Below are 14,415 nucleotides of genomic sequence, written 5' to 3' on the forward strand. Positions count from 1 at the left end.
GCATTGCCTGGGTTTACATTTTGTAATGGTATTAGTAAGTATAATTGTGTTATGTTTGTGGTGATAATTCTCTTACGAGATTGACACGCAAAGCAGTATTTTCTCTGTCCCTCAGCAAGTGAACACAGTATATATTTAATATTATAACATACAATATATACTGTATTTAATTCTATAAAAATACAATATATTTAATATGATAAATATATTATATATAAGATATATTTAATATCATAAATGATAAATAATTTATAAATTATAAATATATAATATATTGTATATACTTATAATATTGATAATAATATCATAATGTAATACAATATTATACTACTAATAATATAATAATACTAATTAAATATTAAATACTAAATATAATATTACTAATAATATTACCATATAATGATATAGTACAATATAGTAATTTAATGCTTATATTGTGCTATGCTAATAATATATTGTATGTACATTTGATTTGTAAGCCGTTCTGAGTCCCCTCCAGGGTGAGAAGAGCGGGATATAAATGTAGTAAATAAATAATAATAAATAAATAAATATATAGTATATATCTAATATAAATATATAATATATATTTCATATTTTAACTATATATATATATATATATATATATATATATATATATACACACACACACACACACACAATATATATCTAATATTATAAATACATAATTTAAATAAAATCTACTGACATATTTTTAATCCCAGTGTCTTGGTCACGTCGTATGTCCTATGCCTTTCATAATCTGCAAATGTGTAGCATAAGCTTCCCTTCTGAGGTGTCAAAGCCGACATGAATTTCAGATCATCTTCCCATTTAATCCCTTGTACATCTGCTTGGCCTGAAATTACCCTCGGGTTACATTCAGTATATTTATCTGAAATGGTCTTCTCCCCTTTTGTCTGTTCCTGCTCCCTTTTAGGCCCTAGAGTAAATGGCGTTAATGGTAGAGGAAGAAAAAGGCTGGACCTATCAAATGGATTTGCAAATATTGATTTGCCAAACAGCTGCCATATTTTTCATTCACAATGCTGCATGATGCCTCATCCGAGGGTTTTTATTTGGATTTTATCTCAAATGTTGCCTTACAGCTGTGTCGGCTTCACAACCAACGGCCACAATCCTTCCCAGAGGAAGCACTTTATGTTTCAATGGGAGCATGAAGTGCCTATTTAAGTCTTGAGGATCTGAAGGGGAAAATAGAGGCACATTCAGTCTAATTTGGGCTGAATGTACTCTATTAAAAAAAAGAAAGAAATGCCATTGAAATGCAGCTCAGGCTCCTATTTATGTATTCAAGCACTTCTGTGCAATTTTAATGTTTTAAAAAACCCTCAAAGCAGCTTGTGAGAAAAATAGACACAGGCACACCAACATGAATGCAGTTGGATTCCACTTTAACTGTCAGTGCTGTTGGGAGTTGTAGGTGTGGTGGCCTAAGGTGTTAAACGGAACAAAATGTATATGATGTTTGACAAAAATAATTTCCGAAGGGTAATTCACATCAGACAATTTCTAAAACTCGAGATGAAGTTTTTAGCTGCCATCTCTGCTAGGTCACAGAAGCAGCCGGTTCACTGGAAATTTGGGGTGTAATTCCAGAAGTCTCCAAGCAGGCTAAGGAGGGGCCTGGGAGTTGGAGTGAGCAGAGATTGCAGCTAAAAACTTCATCTCGAGTTTTGAGAAATTGTCTGATGGGAATTAGTCTTCATGGTCGGTGATGATGAGGTCTCTGTTTCCGCTGCGCAACTCTGCTTCTAAAACAATAATTTCCGCTGTGCAACTCTGCTTCTAAAATAATAATTTTTTACAACCCCAATAGTAGTTTGGTGAGGCATCAGGACTGGTGCCATCTGTCAGGTAGGGAGTCTGTTGTGCAGCAGGGTGGCTAGCACAGAATCGCCAATCTGTCACGGTTACCCACTTTCAGATGGACACATCTGAACCTAGGCAATTGCAGGACAGGACACCTGATCAGAGAGATGGACTCACAACCCCGCAGCCCTGGTTCCATTCTATCTCCCATGCTTTTTAATATCTACATGAAACCTCTGGGTGAGGTCATCCAGAGTTTTGGGGTTGGGTGCCATCTCTACACAGATGACACACAACTCTACTACTCTTTTCCACCCCATTCCAAGGAAGCTCCACGGACCCTGGACCAGTGTCTGGCAGCTATGGCAGGCTGGATGAGGGCTCAGTCCTGACAAGACAGAGGCCCTTCAGGTCAGTCGCAAGTCCGATTGGGGTATAGGGTGCCAACTCCTGAGGATACAGTTCTGCAGTCTGGGGGTCCTCCTGGACTTAACGCTGACGCTTGAAGCTCAGGTGTCAATGGTGGTCAGGAGGGCCTTTGCACAGTTAAAACTGGTGCACCAGCTGCAACTGTACCTCAAGCCTGATTTGGCCAAAGTGGTCTATGCCTTAGTTACATCTAGACTGGATTGCTGCAATGTACTCTACGTGGGGCTGTCTTTGAAGACGGCTCAGAAACAGGAATTGGTGCACAGATCGGCAGCCAGGCTATAACTGGAGCACACGATGCCCCTATTAAAGCAGCTCCATTGGCTGCTGATAAGTTTCTGGTCTCAATTCAAAGTGCGGGTTATTACCGACAAAGCCCTAAACGGTTCATTCCCTGCCTATCTTCATGATCACATCTTCCCCTATGAACCGGCACGGGCTCTAAGATCTGCTGGGGAGATCCTCCTCTCACTTCCACCACAGGCACGACTTGGGGGGGGGGGGAGGGAGAGGACTTTCTCTGTGGTGGCCCCCCAACTTTGGAACACCCTCTCAAGGGTGATTAGGCAAGCCCCCACGCTGTCCTCCTTTCGCAGAGACCTGAAAACCTGGTTGAGAACGATTAGTTATAAATGCCTAGTCCCTAGGTTGCTAGATAGTACTCTGTTCTCTGCACCTCATCTATTTCCCCGGCCCTGTCGTACATTGTTTTGCACTATCCCATGCCCGACCCTTTTATAGCTCGGTCACATCCATTTTTTTTTCTAATTATGGAACCTCATCACATTAGAACTTGGATCCACTTTAAATCCACTTTAGGGAGGGGGCTTTAACTCAGCCAGACAGACCCTGGGCTTCACCAAACTACAAACCCCAGATTTCTGCAGGAAGCAGAAACCGGATTTAAAGTACAGTAGAGTCTCACTTATCCAAGATTTGCTTATCCATGGTTCTGGATTATCCAAGGCATTTTTGTAGTCAATGTTATATCATGATATTTTGGTGCTAAATTCGTAAATACAGTAATTACAACATAACATTACTGTGTATTGAACTACTTTTTCTGTCAAATTTGTTGTATAACATGATGTTTTGGTGCTTAATTTGTAAAATCATAACGTAATTTGATGTCTGCTGGACCTTCTGACATGGCTTTGTGCGCAAGCATTGAATGAATAAGTACTATATTGACATGGTCTGAACTTATGTTTAAGTGCAATGGTTCTTTGGAAGAATGGTATTAAGTAACTATATGTTTTAAGCTTGACTAATGTATTTTATGGATTATTGTTGATGGTTTTTAATGTGTTGCTGTTTTTATTGATCTGTTTGGCATTGAATTTTGCTGGTTGTTGTAAGCCGCCCTGAGTCCCCTCGGGTGAGAAGAGCGGGGTAGAAATGTTGTAAATAAATAAATACAGTAGAGTCTCACTTATCCAAACCTCGCTTATCCAAGCTTCTGGATTATCCAAGCCATTTTTGTAGTCAGTGTTTTCAATATATCGTGATATTTTGGTGCTAAATTCGTAAAAACAGTAATTACAACATAACATTACTGTGTACTGAACTACTTTTCCTGTCAAATTTGTTGTAATAACATGATGTTTTGATGCGTAATTTGTAAAATCATAACCTAATTTGATGTTTAATAGGCTTTTCCTTAATCCCTCCTTATTATCCAAGACATTCGCTTATTCAAACTTCTGCCGGCCTGTTTATCTTGGATAAGTGAGACTCTACTGTAAAATAATTTCTGCCCCACATATAAGCCGCGCCGAGTCCCTTCGGGGAGATGGTGGCAGGGTATAAGAATAAAGTTGTTGTTATTATTATTATTATTATTATTATTATTATTATTATTATTATTATTATTATTATTATTATTCCTCACTTGAGGCCTACGCTCCGACGGCGCCGGGGATCCAGGATTCTAGGCCTCCCTACGCTGTCAAGGCCTCAGCCGCCATTTTCCCCTCCTCAGGTCACTATGGCAACGACGGACGCGCATGCGTACGACTCGGCTACAACGAGGCCAAGAGGTGCGGAGACAGTCCGTGCGCATGCGTCCCAGGACCTCCCTTTCGCTGTCAAGGCCTCAGGCGCCATTTTCCCCCCTCGGGTCACTATGACAACGAGGGACGCGCATGCGTACGACTCGGCTGCAACGAGGCGAATAGGGGGCGGAGGCAGTTCCTGCGCATGTCAAGGCCTCAGCCGTCATTTTTCCCCCCCCCTCCTCTGGTCACTATGGCAACAGGGGATGCGCATGCGTACTGAGCTGACGCTCTAGAGGGCGGAAGCGGTTGTTATAGCGACCTGAAAGGAGGTGGAAAAAAATGGCGGCCGAGGCCTTGACAACAGAGGGAGGCCTAGCACCGGGCGGGCCTTTTTTGGAGCGCTACCGAGGCCGGCTTCAGGCTCTACGGCTGGCTCCGGAGGCAGGCCAATGCCCGGGAGGAGAGAGCGGGCGCCGGACGGAGCTGCACCTGCTCTTCGACCAGCTCCTGTCCGAGAACAGCGGGCCTGGGGCCCAGGCGCCGGCGGAGCTTAGGCCTCAAGTGAGGAAGGGCGACGGGCAGGGAATAGAATTTATTTATTTGCGACATTAAATCCCGCCCTTCTCACCCCGAAGGGGACTCAGGGCGGCTTGCAAGTTATATGCACGCACAACATATTATATTATTAGCATAGCACAATATAAATATTATATATTACTATATTGTACTAAACGACTATACTGTAATATTATTATAAATATTACATGTAACATAATATACATTTATAATAGGATATTATCATCATCATCATATTGTATTACATTCTAAAATTATTATCAATATTATATGTATATACAATATATTACATTATTAGCATAGCACAATATAAGCATTATATATTACAGTAGAGTCTCGCTTATCCAACGTAAACGGGCCGGCAGAATGTTGGATAAGTGAATATGTTGGATAATAAGGAGAGATTAAGGAAAAGCCTATTAAACATCAAATTAGGTTATGATTTTACAAATTAAGCACCAAAACATCCAACAAATTTGACAGAAAAAGTAGTTCAAGATGCAGTAATGCTATGTAGCAATTACTGTATTTACAAATTTAGCACCAAAATATCACGATATATTGAAATCATTGACTACAAAAATGCGTTGGATAATCCAGAATGTTGGATAAGCGAGTCTTGGATAAGTGAGACTCTACTGTACTATATTGTACTATACTACCATACTGTGATATTATTAGTAATATTACATGTAACATATAATATACAGTTATAATAGTATATTATTATTATCATATTGTATTACATTGCAGTAGAGTCTCACTTATCCAAGCCTCGCTTATCCAAGCCTCTGGATTATCCAAGCCATTTTGTAGTCAATGTTTTCAATATATCGTGATATTTTGGTGTTAAATTCATAAATACAGTAATTACAACATAACATTACTGCGTATTGAACTACTTTTACTGTCAAATTTGATGTATAACATGATGTTTTGGTGCTTAATTTGTAAAATCATAACCTAATTTGATGTTTATTAGGCTTTTCCTTAATCCCTCCTTATTATCCAACATATTCGCTTATCCAACATTCTGCCGGCCCGTTTATGTTGGACAAGTGAGACTCTAATGTATATACAATATATTATGTTATTAGAATAGCACAATATAAGCATTGTATTTTACTATCTTGTACTATACCACCATACTGTAATATTATTAGTAATAATACGTGTAACATATAATATACAATCATAATAGTGAATTATTATTATCATGTATTACATTATAATATTATTATCAATATTATATGTATATACAATATATTATATTATTAGTATAGCATGATATTAGTATTATACCAAAGTGGGTGGGATGCGGTATTCGATCACAACAACGCATCTCTTTTCTTCCTGTCAGGACCTTTGCGACTTGTTCGTCCAAGCCTGTAAGCTGGTTCAGCTGAATCAGGAGCATCTAGTCAACAAGGTCTGCCAGCTCATCCATCAGCTGCTGAACAGATTCCAGGTAAGGAGAGAAGGTGGGTTGCTGTTTGTTTTCTGGACTGTCTGGCCATGTTCTAGAAGCATTCTCTCCTGACGTTTTGCCCACATCTATGGCAGGCATCCTCGGAGGTTGTGAGGCCTGTTGGAAACTGGGCAAGTGGGTTTATACCTTGATTAGCATTGAATGGTCTTGCAGTTTCAAAGCCTGGCTGCTTCCTGCCGGGGGAATCCTTTGTTAGGAAGTGTTAGCTGGGCCTGATTGTTTCCTATCTGGAATTCCCCTGTTTTCAGACTGTTGCTCTTTATTTACTGTCCCGAGTTTAGATTTTAACCAGCTTTTTCTCTGGACTTTTCACAAGTCACAAAACTGCTGTTATCATTATTCAATTTTAGGTTATAGTGGATGAAGAAAGCCTGAAGTATCTGCTGCCCTACTTTATCTCTGCCTTAGAGCAATGCAGCACTTGGACGCATGTTGAAATCTTGCAGGCTTTGGCAGCTTCTGTCTACAAGAACGGACCCAAGTGTCAAAAGGTTGGTAGGGATGTCTTTGGGCCCTTCCATAAGGCCCATATAATCCAGAATATCAAGGCAGAAAATCCCACAATATCTGCTTTGAATTGGGTTGTCAGAGTCCACACTGCCATATATTCCAGTTCAAAGCAGGTATTGTGGGATTTCCTGCCTTGATATTCTGGGTTATATGGCTGTGTGGAAGGGCCACTTGATTGTTATTGCCAAAATAAGCTGTTATATATTGCTTTCTAAAAATATTATCATCATTATTATTATTTAAAATAGTAGGAAAATATTACATCATTGTTTCTTGCTCCCACATAGCCTCCCATCTTTCAAGCACTGATCTTGCTTCCTACTTTTATAATGGTTCATTGCTACAAATTTATTATTTTATATTATAAATTAGCAAGTGTGCAGTGACTGAATGTTTTTGTTTATATTATTCTTGTGTTAGTACTTCCCAGCCTTGCTAGGAAAAGGTGGACTTCTGATAGAACTCAGCAGCCCGGCTCAAACTGATGCTGAAGTCAAAAGGGCCGCAGTGCACAGCATGGCAAACCTCTGCCTCAGGTACGACTTAAAGGAGCCTTCTATTTTTTTTTGTCCATTTGGATCATGCCATCTACTTTATCTGAAATGCTTGGAACCTGAAGTCTACCATAATTTGGATTTTAGAATATATTCGGCTACCAAAAATTTGAACTTCATTATATAATAATAATAATAATAACAATAACAACAACTTTATTTTTGTATCCCGCCTCCATCTCCCCAAAGGGACTAGGGCGGCTCAAATGGGGACAAGCCCAATCAAACATGAGTTAAAAACACAGTTAATCAATTAAAACATTATATCATATAAAACCAGATAAAACAACATAAACACATCAGCAGCAGTTTAAGGCCTGAGTAATAATAATTATTGGGCAGTGTAGATTCTCTCTCCAGCCTTTGGTGAGTGAGCAGAAGTGCCACAGCTTTATAACTACCCAGTCTATTTCTGAACATAATTCAGAATGCTGATGACGACTCTATATAGCTTGGTTTCAGGCTACTTAAAGGACCGTATTTCTATGAGCTGTAACTGTATTGGAGAACCAGCTAATGCTACTGCCCACCAGACTTGTTAGCCATTTGCTTCACAAGTAAGAACTATTTATTTATTTATTTGCGACATTTACATCCCGCCCTTCTCACCCTGAAGGGGACTCAGAGCGGTTTACAAATAATATGTACATACAATATATTATATTATTAGCATAGTACAATATAAGCATTATATTTTACTAGATTGCACTATGCCACTATATTGCAATATTATTAGTAATATTGCATGTAATATATAATTACAGTAGTGTATTATTATTATTATCATTTTGTATTGCATAATAATATTAATATCAATATTATATGATTGATAATAATAATATTATTATTATAAGGGCCAGGCTGTGGCGCAGCTGGCTAGTAACCAGCTGCAATAAATCACTACTGACCGAGAGGTCATGAGTTCGAAGCCCGGGTTGGGTTAAGCCCCCGATCATGTTGACCTATGCAGCCCCGAAAGACAGTTGCATCTGTCAATTAGGGAAATTTAGGTACGCTTTATGCGGGAGGCTAATTTAACTAGTTTACAACATCATAAAACTGCCAGCAAAACACGAGGAATGGAATGAGGAAGTACAGCCACTACTGGACAGTGAAGCAACAGCTCCCCCTGTGGCCGGAATCGTGAAGCTGGAAAAAAATGTTAAATGCCTCTGTGTCTGTCTATATATGTTGTTTGTCTGTTGGCATTTAATGTTTGCCATATATGTGTTCATTGTAATCCGCCCTGAGTCCCCTTCGGGGTGAGAAGGGCGGAATATAAATACTGTAAATAAATAAATAAATAAATAAATAAATATGTATATAAAATATATTATATTATTAGTATAGCATAATATTAGTATTATATGGGGATAACCATTCCCCTAAGGCTAATTTCTTGCCTACTGCTCCTCTGACTTGACTTTGCCTGCTTCCTTTTTTTAGCATACCTGGACAACCATACTTGGAGGAACCTTACCGAGAGCTCTGTTTTCAGACTTTTCTCAATGTGTTGCAGTCTTCCAAGGCAGTTGGGGTCGATGACATCACTTTTTGTATGGTAGGCAGAAAGACGGCCCTTTTGGGAGCTGCCAATCAGTCAGAACATGTTTATCAGAGAACCTCAGTCTTGTCATTTATTTACGGCTTCTTTTTCCCTATTTATAATGGGATATGACATTTTAGCTGATTGTGTATTGTGTGCAGATGTATTTGTACAAATTTTATATTTTGTACGCCGCTTTGTGTCCCACCCACAGGAGAAAAGCGGGATAGACATGAATAAATAAATAAATAATAATATTTGGAAGTCAGTGGTTAGAGCTGGCTTTGCCGTTTTGGAATCCCGAGGGTCCCTCATGCTGGCTAGCCCTATGGGAAGGAAAGCATATATCCCCATGTAAGCCACCCCAAGTCCCTTCGGGGAGGTGGAGGCGGGATATAAAAATAAAATTATTATTTGAAACACAACAAAATGAGTCCACAGCAGACACTCTGCTGGCTCTTGAATTGGATCACACGTCAGACACTTCCCAAGTGTCTAGGACTGTGTGATGTATCGGCGAATAGTGTGAGCAGATCCCAGTAAGGTGGCCTTCTGCAGCTGGCAGATGGTAATTTTGTCAGCGCTGATTGTGTTTAAGTGCAGGCCAAGGTCTTTAGGCACTGCACCCAGTGTGCCCATCACCACTGGGACCACCTTGACTGGCTTGGCCAGAGTCTTTGCAGTTCGATCTTTAAATCCTCTTATTAATAATAATATTAAAATTGTTGTTATTGTTGTTGTGTTATATACTTTGTTGTGCCTTGCCCTATTTTTTTCTGGGAGACAGGGGATCTCAATTCAGTAATATTTCTGTTTTAAATTCTTTATAACACTGTATGCATCCCTCAGTAAATTTTCCTGGTAGTGAAAGCTCTCTCTGGATGTCATCAAACAACATCATGCCTGAGATGACTAGGACTGGATGAAGTTGAAACTCTGTGGTCATGAAACTTGTTAATTTTAAAATGGCATGCTTACTTCATTTTAATGTATCAGATTCGGGGAAATGGAGGTGGGGTACAAAAATAAAATAATAATAATAATAATAATAATAGTTGTTGTTGTTGTTATTTTACATTTTGAGAACATTTTAAAATTGATTTGATATAAAATTCCTTTCCATGAGCCAAAAAATATTTATTTGGTCAAAACTGCATGCTGAAATTGTTATTCAAGTTTTGGGTGTCACCTGGTAGGAATTGTTCAGCTTTGGTTCATTTGGGAAATCACTGCCTATTGATTTTAACCATCTTAAGTGCTAAGATGTGACTTCAGAGCATGCCAAGTTGATGGAGAGAGGAGTGAATGTTGCTGTTGCCCTTTGTTTCCTTCCCAGTTGTTACAGAATGCCTTGAAAGGAATCCAGTCGCTCTTGAACTGGGGAAAGATGAAATTAAAACAGCCGGATCAGCTTGGTTCCCTTCTTGCTGTGTTAAAGGTGACCTTTTCTTTGAAGACTTTTAAGCAGAGGCTGGATGGCCATCTGTCGGGGGTGCTTTGAATGCGATTTCCTGCTTCTTGGCAGGGGGTTGGACTGGATGGCCCATGAGGTCTCTTCCAACTCTACGATTCTATGATTCTATGATTCTACTATTTGAAATGGAAATTTTACTTTTTCTTCATAGAGGAAGTTAATTTTGTGGGCCATGGGAAAAAATAACATAGAAAATATTGTGTTAGGACCTTTATTATTGTCTCCCAACACTCCCCAATTTTTTTTCTGGCTTTTGGAACACACCTACGTATGTTCTCAAACTGGATGTCACTGTTCATGTTGGGTGATCATCACTTATTGCTGTGAGTGTTCTGGGCTGTCTGGCCATGTTCCAGAAGCATTCTCTCCTGACGTTTCACCCACATCTATGGCAGGCATCCTCAGAGGTTGTGAGGTCTGTTGGAAACTAGGCAAGTGAGGTTTATATATCTGTGGATTGTCCAGGGTGGGAGAAACATAGTGTCAAATGGAGTATTGTTACTAGTTTTATTTTTCGTTGTTGGGTTGTATGTTGTACATTTATGTTTATTACTTATATTATTTTTAAATTGTTGTATGGTTCTGTTTTTATTATGTGTATTGTTTTTATCATAATAAAGAACCCTGAGGAGATAGGGCATTATATAAAGTTGTATATTATTATTATTATTATTATTATTATTATTATTATTATTATTATTATTATTATATAAGCAACTATATATTCTGATTTTTTTATTGCTGACTCTAGAAGTGTATGTTCTACGGACTTCCTGGACTGAACATTGAAATGCCGCCCATCTTATACCCTGCAGTCCTTTCTCAGTATGACAGCAGGTCACCCGGGAAACAGGATCAATCGGAACTGAACAGCATTAAAGTTAATGGGGTAAACCTTTGCATTGTCTTCAGTTCTTGTATATTTTATTTGAGCTGTAAAGCTAGCATAAAAGTAGTCTAACGTGTGCGTATACTTGCAGAACTTTGTTTATTTATTATGTATATATTAGCGACATTTATATCCCACCCTTCTCAACCCGATGGGGACTCGGGGCGGCTTACAAATCATATGTACATACAATATATTAAATCATTAGTATAGTGTATTATTATTATAATGTATTAAATTATATTATTATCAATATTATATGTATATACATTATATTAGCATAGCACAATATAAGCATTATATATTACTATATTGTACTACAACACTATATTGCAGTATTATTAGTAATATTACACGTAATATAAACAAACAATTATAATAGTGTATTATTATATTGTATTACATTATAATATTATCAATATTATATGTATATGCAATATATTATTAGCATAGCACAATATAAGCATTATATATTATTATATTGTACTATACCATTATATTGCAGTATTATTAGTAATATTACACGTAATATAAACATACAATTATAATAGTGTATTATTATGATTATATTGTATTACATTATAATATTATTATCAATATTATATGTATATACAATATATTATATTATCAGTATAGTATGATATGAGTATTATATATTATTATATTGTTATATTGACATAGACATGGTGGAATGATGTCTTCCTGGCCCCTTCTTCACTCTGGCTGTTCTGTGTGTGAAGAATGCACAACAATGCAGCAAAGCTGGAGACCCAAACAACTGGGTGGCCATAGGTTGTGCAGGCCTGGCCTAGACATACAGTAGAGTCTCGCTTATCCAAGATAAATGGGCCGGCAGAACCTTGGATAAGCAAAAATCTTGGATAATAAGGAGGGATTAAGAAAAAAGCCTTTTAAACATAAAATTACATTATGATTTTACAAATTAAGCACCAAAACATCACGTTTGACAAGAAGTTGACAGAAAAAGCAGTTCAATACATAGTAATGTTATGTAGTAATTACTGTATTTTCGAATTTAGCACCAAAACATGGCAACATTTACTACAAAAACAATGACTGCCTTGGATAATACAGAGCCTTGGATAAGTGAAGCTTGGATAAGTGAGACTCTACTGTAGTTGCAATCTGAGTTATGGAAGAGCAGCTTCCCGCCTTATGTTTTTTAAAAAGCCGATATGTAACAGTTATCATAAATGTTCTCCCTGGTATATGCATTCTCCCCCCCCCCCCCCCCAAAAAAAAAAAAAACACAGTCCAGGAGAAAAAAGCCCAAAGGAAAGCAAAAAGGAGAGCTGGCAGAAGACGAAAACAACACTGAAGAAGGCAGAACAAGGGAATCAAGTTGCCATGGAGGCAAGCAGCAGAATCCTGGTCTGGATGTCTCCAACCTTTGTCCATCCTTCGCAAAGGACCACCTGCCCGTCTGCACTCTGGGCTGGAAAAGAATCAGTAGCAGCGACTCGGAGTATTCCGATGCCGAAGGCGGCATGCAAAGCAAAACAAGGTTTGTTACAAAGACGTCCACATTATTATTGTTGTTATTATTATTATTATTATTATTAGCGACATTTATATTCCGCCCTTCTCACTCCAAAGGGGACTCAGGGCAGCTTACAAGTTATATGTACATACTATATATTATATTATATGCATATCACAATATTAATATATATTACTATATTGTACTATACCAGTATACTGCAATATTATTATTAATATTACATGTAATATAGATTATAATATACAATTATAATAGTGTATTATTGTTATGTTGTATTACATTATAATATTATTATCAATATTATATGTGTATACAATATATTTTATTAGCACAGCACAATATAAGCATTATATATTACTACTAGCTGTACCCGGCCACGCGTTGCTGTGGCGTAGTCCTTAGTGGGGTTTTCTTCGTGGCATGGAAGGTGGCCTAAAGAGGATTCCCCGTAGGTATGAAGCAGCCAGCCTTTGATGCTGCAAGGTTATTCAATGGTATTCAAGTTGGCCGATAATGGAGTCCCCTAGGTATGAAGCAGCCAGGCTTTGATGCTGTAAGGCTATTCAATGGTATTGAAGTTGGCCATCAATGGAGTCCCCTAGGCATGAAGCAGCCAGGCTTTGATGCTGCAAGACTATTCAATGGTATTGAAGTTGGGCAACAATGGAGTCCCCTAGGTATGAAGCAGCCAGCCTTTGATGCTGCAAGGCTATTCAATGGTATTGAAGTTGGGCAACAATGGAGTCCCCTAGGTATGAAGCAGCCAGGCATTGATGCTGCAAGGCTATTCAATGATATTGAAGTTGGGCAACAATGGAGTCCCCTAGGTATGAAGCAGCCAGCTTTTGATGCTACAAGGCTATTCAATGGTATTGAAGTTGGGCAACAATGGAGTCCCCTAGGTATGAAGCAGCCAGCCTTTGATGCTGCAAGGCTATTCAATGGTATTGAAGTTGGGCAACAATGGAGTCCCCTAGGTATGAAGCAGCCAGGCATTGATGCTGTAAGGCTATTCAATGGTATTGAAGTTGGCCATCAATTGAGTCCCCTAGGCATGAAGCAGCCAGGCATTGATGCTGTAAGGCTATTCAATGGTATTGAAGTTGGCCATCAATTGAGTCCCCTAGGCATGAAGCAGCCAGGCATTGATGCTGCAAGGCTATTCAATGGTATTGAAGTTGGCCATCAATTGAGTCCCCTAGGCATGAAGCAGCCAGGCTTTGATGCTGCAAGGGTATTCAATGGTATTCAAGTTGGCCTGAAGGAGGTACCTGTGACTTCCTCGTCGTCGGTGTGGTTGGCTGGCGTTTTCTCTGAGTTGGGGAAGAAGCTGAGGAGGGTGCTCTGGTAAGAGATCATGATGATGGCGGCGAGTGAGGGGAAGGAGGCAGCCAGAAGGAAAAGCTGGGGCTCCGGCTCCCGGGGGCGGGGCTTGCGAGCAGGGCGCGCGCGGGGAACAGCCGTTGTCGGCAGGCCGGGGAGTGACGTCATGGGAGGAGGGGTAACAGAGAGAGGGGAAAGGCAAAGCTGGGCATTCCCTCTCCCGCCCTTGTTTTGGAGGAGTGTGGGGTGAGTGGGTCCTGTGGAGGTTCTGAC

At 39.1% G+C, this 14,415-nt stretch overlaps 1 protein-coding gene and 1 long non-coding RNA gene across 3 annotated transcripts in view; one reads left to right on the forward strand and one right to left on the reverse strand.

Annotated features, from left to right (window-relative positions):
* The window catches only part of LOC134292999 (uncharacterized), a 22,075-nt gene extending 17,831 nt beyond the window's left edge, over nucleotides 1-4,244 (reverse strand). The window contains exon 1 of the long non-coding RNA XR_010000067.1: nucleotides 4,154-4,244. This is a non-coding gene — a long non-coding RNA (uncharacterized LOC134292999). The remainder of the gene's footprint in view (nucleotides 1-4,153) is intronic.
* Nucleotides 4,245-4,536: 292 nt separating this feature from the next.
* heatr6 (HEAT repeat containing 6) overlaps nucleotides 4,537-14,415 on the forward strand; it is a 30,798-nt gene continuing 20,919 nt past the window's right edge. Inside the window, exons 1-8 of one of the 2 annotated variants that reach the window (XM_062959340.1) lie at nucleotides 4,539-4,820; nucleotides 6,196-6,303; nucleotides 6,675-6,815; nucleotides 7,255-7,370; nucleotides 8,835-8,949; nucleotides 10,271-10,372; nucleotides 11,160-11,297; nucleotides 12,572-12,822. In XM_062959340.1, the coding sequence (XP_062815410.1) occupies nucleotides 4,599-4,820; nucleotides 6,196-6,303; nucleotides 6,675-6,815; nucleotides 7,255-7,370; nucleotides 8,835-8,949; nucleotides 10,271-10,372; nucleotides 11,160-11,297; nucleotides 12,572-12,822 (1,193 nt within the window). In that variant the 5' untranslated portion in view covers nucleotides 4,539-4,598. Of the gene's footprint in view, nucleotides 4,821-6,195; nucleotides 6,304-6,674; nucleotides 6,816-7,254; nucleotides 7,371-8,834; nucleotides 8,950-10,270; nucleotides 10,373-11,159; nucleotides 11,298-12,571; nucleotides 12,823-14,415 lie in introns of both variants that reach the window. The other variant, XM_062959341.1, reaches the window with a different exon arrangement.

Source organism: Anolis carolinensis, unplaced genomic scaffold (assembly GCF_035594765.1).
Source record: "Anolis carolinensis isolate JA03-04 unplaced genomic scaffold, rAnoCar3.1.pri scaffold_7, whole genome shotgun sequence".
Taxonomy (NCBI): domain Eukaryota; kingdom Metazoa; phylum Chordata; class Lepidosauria; order Squamata; family Dactyloidae; genus Anolis; species Anolis carolinensis.